This window comes from Habropoda laboriosa, unplaced genomic scaffold, assembly GCF_001263275.1.
Source record: "Habropoda laboriosa isolate 0110345459 unplaced genomic scaffold, ASM126327v1 scaffold207, whole genome shotgun sequence".
Taxonomy (NCBI): domain Eukaryota; kingdom Metazoa; phylum Arthropoda; class Insecta; order Hymenoptera; family Apidae; genus Habropoda; species Habropoda laboriosa.
Genome location: NW_017100397.1, coordinates 1826292 through 1834148, shown reverse-complemented (window position 1 = coordinate 1834148; position 7857 = coordinate 1826292). Strand labels below are relative to the sequence as shown.

The window sequence follows — 7857 nt, the reverse complement described above, 5'->3', positions numbered from 1 at the left end:
TATGCAAACTCTCTCACGAATGCGAGAACAAATCCCAGGTAACAATTTGTTGCATTATAACGAATCATAAAATTAAATAAATATGCGTTTAATTTATTATTAAATAATTTTACTTCAGACACAACGCTACTTATCACAACATATAGATCGAAAGATACATGGTCTGATTTCGTAGTAAATCATGCGACTGATTTATTTTCTATTAGTATTGGGAATACGGAAGAAGCTTTGACACCGATAACGAATATGGTTTCGAGAATAAAACAAGGTAAAGAAAATTGATATAACTATTTTCTAATTTGATATATGTGAATTAAAAGGATGCTAATTACAAAATATAGTTCCTAAACGCTTGATCAATACACAATGTGGAGCAAATAATATTGCAAGTGGACCATCAAATTCGTTTGATGACTATATTACACCAAAAGGTGTTACTTTCTATAAATTACATCCTAATTACTTCTTTCATGGTGAAAACACTGCAACAATAAAGGCAAGTTCTTATAAGAATTATTATAATATATTGAACATAATCTACAATATAAATTAAATGCGTTCAGATTCAAGGCTTCACTTCAGATAGTTTAACTGTGTGCTCTTCACGAGAAGTTTTACACGTTAACGCGACAGGAGGTCAATCAAAGTCATGTGCATCAATCACTAATGATGTACATAGCATTACAGTTTCTTGTGCTAACGCTGCTTTCATTCATAACTGTTCACCACTTTATATATCGGTATTCGCCAATACTTCAACTGTCTCACAGCTGTGTACAAGTAAGTGCTTCATAGAAATTGCTTTAAAAACATTTATATTACTGGTACTGACTAATAGTTTGGTTTTAGATCCTCGAATTTGCAGATTCCCCACTTCAATTAAGTATACCATATCCTATGAAAATCTGGTATGCACCAGTGGTGCAACAAAGATTGCATTTAATTATTTTATTTTAATAATAGTTTTAGTTTTCTTTAATTTATAATGATTAATAAATTTTATGCTAATGTAATGACAGAATTATCATGATGTCAATTTTTCAAAGTAAGGTTTAGATCATAGTTAATAGTTTTGTACCGTGCACGTTCATCTTTGAATAACGACAATCCATTTTAAAATACATGATGTTCATGAATACCTGAACATTATAGAATAAAATATAAACTACCTACATAGATGATATTTTTTGTAACAAATTGAAAGAAACGTTTGTACCTAATTTTTATGAATAGTATAATTTGTAACGTGAAAAATATACTATACTTCAAATAAAAGGTTTACAAAGAGCAACTGTATGATCAACTCCACAAGCAACTTTTTTCACTTGACCTCCTAGATTTACCTGTAATAAAAATTATCGTTTGTAATTATACTATGATTTCTTAGTGACATGGTCTAATTATGTTATACCTTCAGTGGAAAGTACTGATCCTTAGAATCTCCTAATCCTAAAGATCCAAATTTGTTACAACCCCACGTATATAAATCTCCTGTATTGGTTATAGCTGTAAGATGACTCAAACCACAAAATATTTTAACTACCTATAAAAAAGAAAAATTAATTACACTGTACTTTTATCATAATATTAAATTAAACTTACTTTTGTATTCTTTTGATATGCATTATTTCCAAAAAGCACAGATGGAATTATGGTTGGTTGTAAAACTTTTTTAACATCAGGACCAAAACCAAGAATACCATAACCCCACACATAAACGTCACCTGCATCTAGTAGATATATATATCAAATTATTAATGTATAGTATAAAAATAACAAAATGGATGGACACTTACTGTTCAAAACCATACAAAAACAACCACCACAGGCAATGTCCTCAATATGACCCAATTTTTCTAATGTACTTATTTCTGTAGCTATATTTATTTGTTGAGTATCACCCTCTACAAGTAGTTGTCCGTATTCAGAGTTGCCCCAACCAAATACTTTTCCTTTATCTAGAATCATAAGTTGTATCATTAGTATCAAATTTAATATAAAATAAATTTATACAATTTATTGTGGTATTAATACATGAATATTGCAGATACCGCTGAGAGCTAATACACAATCTGCAACGCTTGCAACTTTAATAATATGCTGTCCAGCCAGATCTCCTTTAACTAAACTTGGTCTAAATTCATTTCTGTAATGTGCCAATCCTGTTTGTCCATCTGCTCCCCAGCCAAATGTGTATACTTCACCAGATTCTGTCAAGAGTATGCTATCATATAGCAATAAGAGAGGATTTTCAAATATTGTAATTAGCTATTTATTTTGTGTTATTATGTTTCATACCTATGATCTTGTCCAGCTGTTATAGCTTTAATTTTTTTCCCTTTAACATCAGGTATATAATGAACAACTCTGCTATTTCTATAATCTTCATTTAATATTATAGGACGACCACATTGTCCATATGCATTATTCCCTAATGTGAATAATCCTTCATTTGTTAATACCAATAAGTGTGCTCTTCCAGCTGCTATACCAATGACTTTTGTAGAAAAGTCTTTAATAGGTAAATTTATAGGTCTTGGTTCAATTATTAAGCCATTGGTAAATTTCTTATCTTCTTCACCAAAACCTATTGATGCATTAAATGTTGAATATAAATATGAGAGTCACAAAACAATTTAAAAACTAAAAAATAATTTCTTTTTACCAAGCTGAGAATCTGTATTTATTCCACTTCCATATAGAATATTTTTATCTTTGGATCTTATAGCAAAAGCAGTAAAACCATAACCACAAGCTATATCTGTCACATCATGTTTTTCTCCAAAAGCTAACCTTTTAGGCCTTGGAATAAATGAAATACCATCTAGGTATGCAGTTGATTTCAATGTTCCAAGAGCACCATGATCTGCTATACCCCATACATATACTCTGTGATCTCTTTCATTACTTATAGGATACTGGAAAACTATACACATATCATAAATTAATGTAAAAGAAGAAACAACGTAATACCTTTTCTCTAATAAATACTTGTAATGTTTTTAAAAATGTATGCTTTAATTTTATTTAAATCTTTAGTATTACTATTTCTTTACCTGGCAAAGTTTTTAAAATTGGCTTTTTATTTTCAGTTTTATTCAATTGTATTATTCTATTCTGTTTTTGAACGTTATTCTTCAAGCATGTTTTTATTGTGTTCAGCATGATTATTATTTTTACTTTTTGAGAAATTGTGCAGATTTGTCGTATCAGTTAAAAATTTACGCTTTGGAGAAGTTTTATCGATTAATCGAATTGTTGATCCTTTAATAAATTTTATAAGTTATAAAATAAGTTTGATTTCAATCATCTTTAGCACATACATACAGTACTATGAAACTTGTTGATTTTCTCGTCTCTTTTAAGCTTCATTTTTACAAAATTAAAGGTCCTCTTTCATGTACATCGACTACTGTATGTCAATGACATTTAAAAGCGGATAATGCGAATAACGAAGATTATTATATTGTGTTAAAAATAAAATGTATGTATCACTATGATATTATACGATGAAAACAATATAAAATTAAATAATTTGAATGAAATTTCAATATTCAGTATGTAAATTTCGATAAAATTTTATTTTTAATTTTCTTAATGAGATGACAACTTTTTAAAATAAAAAACATTATAGAGAATGACTTCTTAAATATGAAGTTAAAAATTTATTTAATGTTCAAACGGCAAATGATAGTGAGCGTCGCGGTATGAAGAAGTAATAGCTCTGCACTTTCTATCGGCGTATTCTCATGGATAAGGGTCAAAGGAGAATAACTATGCTTATTTCTCGTGAGACACCTACATCGCGGATGAAAATAGATTTTTAGTTGTGAAGTCACACATAGATGTTCTAGATATAATTCGTGGCAATTCCGCGAGTAAATTGGCAGCCATTTTTAAACTGCTTACTTAGTATAATAGAGTAGAGAAAGGATATGAATAATGAGAAATCGGATCGCGAGATAGTAATATGTGAACGCGTGGGATTAAATGTAGCGTGATCGGCTGTGAAGAACGAAAAGACAAATTCCGCATTGGTGAAGTGTAGATATTTGTTTCGAGTGGACGGTGCTCGAGCGAATGCACTACTTCCCCGTGAAATTGACGAAATGGTGAACTGTCAACACCTCTGCAAGATGAGAATATGAATTTAATTCGAATTCACGTGAAGAGTAAGGATCACTTCATTTGAAGGGTAACCGTGTAAATTGTGATAGGGACAAATAGTTCGAAGCCGAAAGGCCCCCGGCTAAGAGCGATGTCGGTTTTAACATGCAAGAGAACAACGAATGCAAAGATCGTGGCTCTCGAATGCTAAGTTCCTATAATAATGGCAGATAATGTACACAGAAAATCACATAAGCTATCGGATGGTAGTAGAAAAACATCTAATCCAGTGCACCGTACGACCACCGAGACGATTCGGTTAGGAGAGCCAGAGAAACTGTACCAGCCGGTTAGTTTGACCACTTCAAGCAACGTGACGGCTAGTAACCAGTGTCGAAAAAAGACATCGTCCTTCCAGATTACAAGCGTTACCGTTGGTTCTCGTATGAGCAATGATGCCGGTGAGGATTCGAACGATGATCTGGATGAGTCTCACACGGAAGACAATTCGGTTGAGCATTCGCGTATTACTGACATCGATATTGAAACGCCCAGCTATTCTGAAGATACCTTCTCTAAGGAGGATGTATTTTTTAATACCAGTAATGCTGCCCTCAGCACTGCTCCGGTGATTCCTACAAGTTCTCAATATGGTTTGGCAATTGTGCCCTCTGAAGGGAATAATGTCAGCAACTCTGTAAATGACAGCAATATCAATACTTTGGACATTACATCTGTTACCGACAACAATATTATTAATTTACTTTCGAGTAATGCAAAGCAAGATGCAGACCTACGTGAAGTACATTCGCATGGTAGAAATGAGAGATTCAAAGTGGTTAAAATTGAAAGTACTGAACCTTTCAAGAGGGGCAGATGGACTTGCATGGATTATTTGGATCATACATCGGTCAATCAACCTACAGCAATTGGTACACCAAAAATGTCTGATCCAAATGAGGTATGCATATCATATGGGGTGACAGACAGCGGAATTGTTATACCAGATGCATCTAAACAATCAGTTGTATCGGAAGACAAAGGTATGAGCATTGATGCTAATGGACAAGTACCTACACATCCAGATGTGCATACATCAATTGGTGTACCTAATAATTCTACACCGGTTTCAAGTACTAATTATGCAGTAAGCAATTCAATTCCTCCCAATGCACAGCATAATCCAACCCAAGTTCAAACACAGACTAAAGTTCAGACACCTTCACAAATTCCTCAGTACTTTCAATCTTCTGCTCAACAATTGGCATCTCAACAGCAGCAGCAACAGCAAGGTGGACAAGGTTCCACATTACCATCTAATCTGCAACCTACTCACCCAAACAACTTGACTCAACCTCAAAGTATGCCCCAAGGTTCTATTCCCATTATAACACAGACTGGTAGTAGCAATGTGACACCCCAACAAAATATACCTCATTCAAAAGAAGATACATATGTGACAGTGAGCACACAAAATCAGTCATTACCAGTTCAAAATGTTTGTCAACCATCTGTACAGCAAACACCTGTACCAGCATCCCAGGCACCTAACATTCTTGTTACGCAACAACATGCTCCCCAACAGCAGCAACAGCAACATCCTCCAACTCAACAGCAGCAACCACCACAGCAACAACCACAGCAGCAGCAGCAGCAGCAACAACAACAACCTCAGCAACCATTGCAAACTCAGAAATCAATGACTCAAATGTCTGAGCCATTGACTGCCATACCAGGAATGCAGGGCATCCAGAATATTCACAAAGTTCCTCAAACAGGTGCACAGCAAACTTCTTCAACTATTCATGCTCCTGGAGCACCAGTACAATCTCAAGTCATACCACCATCTCAAATGCAACCCCCAACTTCTGGTAGCAATGCTCAAGTGCAAATGGCACAGGTATCAGCTAGCTGCCAAAATGTTGTAGGTGGTATGCAACAGGGAAACATAACATTTCATCAACCAGATCCGGAGCAGGACTCCATTTCAGGCATTGTAGCTGGTTCCACTACTCAATCAGCTGATACTACTCTCTTAGAATCACTAACTGAAGTTACTCAAGGCAGCGATGAACATCATACCCTCGAAGATAATGAAAGGTACATTGAATGAACTTGAATTACTGAAACTTAAATTTTCATGAAAATATTGAGAATAATAAGATTCTTGGTATATCATTACCTAAGAGACTGGTTAATGGAAACTAGTCCTTTTAGAAACACAAAATAGTGTTTAACAAGATTCTAAAATTAATTACTACATCTGCATATATTCTGTAAATCAATTTTTGCCTGTAATTTTTATTACAGTATGTCGGGGACTAGTGCTGTAGCAATTGATAATAAGATTGAGCAAGCCATGGTAAGTGTTCTTTAGTACGAGTAATTACCAGATAAAGATAAGGAGCAATGATATGGAAATTAACAAAGAATCTTTTTATAGGATCTTGTTAAGAGTCATTTGATGTTTGCTGTACGAGAAGAGGTTGAAGTACTCAAGGAGAAAATAGCAGAGCTTATGGATCGTATCAATCAATTGGAAGCTGAAAATTCAATCCTAAAAGCACATGCGACTCCAGAAACATTGGCTCAATTGAGCCAATCAACTGCAAAATTACCCCAAAACAGTTCAGGAAGTGGTCAATAGGTAACCATTGTACATAAGTTTCTATTAATACTTTGTCAAGTACATAATGGATAATATAATTATTGTATATAACTTTACGATTTTTAGAAATTTATAAACAATGAGATTTATTATATTATACATATTAGCATTAGCAATTTTTTTTTAAGTAAATTAAAGATAATAGATTATTTTTTACTATTTCAGTTTACTGTTTAGGAAATATAAATAATTTAAATCTGTAAATTCGATTTTCTTTCAAAATGATAATCATTTTGGAAATATGTATTGTTATGATCCTAGACAGAAACAAGGACATATATGAGTGCATGCCAAGATAAGCAGCATAAGTAATGGAGTTGATATTGTTTTACGATAGATTCAAGATTTTGAACATGTTAAAAGAAAGTATATAACAATATGAAATAGGCAGCTAGACATTCCTAGATTATTTTTCCTATTACCTTTCGCATTTGGCCAATTTTATCTGCATAAATTCGATTATAAAAATTGGCGATTCAATCTTTAAGGATTTAATGTTTTGAGGAACATTTATATCTTTTAGATTACATGTGATTTTACGTTGATATTTTATTATCATTTTCATTCATCAAAACAGTTTTTTACGTGAAACTCTATGTAATTTTCACTATTATTAAATATCAAGTCTCATATTTTGTAACCTGTACTCGTATTGTAGTCTGATTTTTAAAACGATATGTATCATAATCAACAACACGCCGATACCCAGGGAAACAGTTATTACTACTGGTGTGCATTAAAAGAAAAAAATCTACAATTTCCTGTCAACAATTTATGTTACATCTTAAACATGCCTAATAAAAAAAAATTTTTAATTGTATAACAATTTGTTAAAAATTCCTGACAGAAGAAAAATTAAAGAATGTGCCACACTACAATGCAAAATAAACAGAACACATCCATTTCACATATATCGTATTCTAATAATACAGGGTTTTGCTATAAATTGATTCGTTTCTTTTTTTCATGACTTTTGAGAAAAGTTTTATTCGATTACTATATAAAGACTAAAGATGACACTAATATAAAATCTTATCATGATGAAACCACTTTTTTTTCAATGAAAGGAAATCAGAATTCAT

General features: G+C 32.8%; 3 protein-coding genes across 3 annotated transcripts in view; 2 read left to right on the top strand and 1 right to left on the bottom strand.

Annotated features, from left to right (window-relative positions):
• Positions 1 to 997, top strand: part of LOC108575130 — a 3695-nt gene extending 2698 nt beyond the window's left edge. Inside the window, exons 12-16 of the mRNA XM_017937848.1 lie at positions 3 to 38; positions 119 to 268; positions 342 to 496; positions 564 to 780; positions 850 to 997. Coding sequence (XP_017793337.1) covers positions 3 to 38; positions 119 to 268; positions 342 to 496; positions 564 to 780; positions 850 to 986 — 695 coding nt within the window. The 3' untranslated portion in view covers positions 987 to 997. The remainder of the gene's footprint in view (positions 1 to 2; positions 39 to 118; positions 269 to 341; positions 497 to 563; positions 781 to 849) is intronic.
• Positions 998 to 1265: 268 nt separating this feature from the next.
• LOC108575225 (Williams-Beuren syndrome chromosomal region 16 protein homolog) lies at positions 1266 to 3165 on the bottom strand. Its single transcript, XM_017937967.1, has 8 exons — positions 3057 to 3165; positions 2666 to 2926; positions 2299 to 2587; positions 2052 to 2224; positions 1797 to 1958; positions 1603 to 1730; positions 1412 to 1543; positions 1266 to 1343 (listed from the first exon to the last, which is right to left on the bottom strand). The coding sequence occupies exons 1-8, from the start codon at positions 3163 to 3165 to the stop codon at positions 1266 to 1268; spliced, it is 1332 nt and encodes a 443-aa protein (XP_017793456.1).
• Positions 3166 to 4022: 857 nt separating this feature from the next.
• LOC108575164 (protein bunched, class 2/F/G isoform-like) lies at positions 4023 to 6754 on the top strand. Its single transcript, XM_017937888.1, has 3 exons — positions 4023 to 6207; positions 6418 to 6469; positions 6551 to 6754. Exons 1-3 carry the CDS (start codon positions 4331 to 4333, stop codon positions 6752 to 6754), a joined length of 2133 nt encoding a protein of 710 aa, XP_017793377.1. The 5' UTR covers positions 4023 to 4330.
• The last annotated feature ends 1103 nt before the right edge of the window (positions 6755 to 7857 follow it).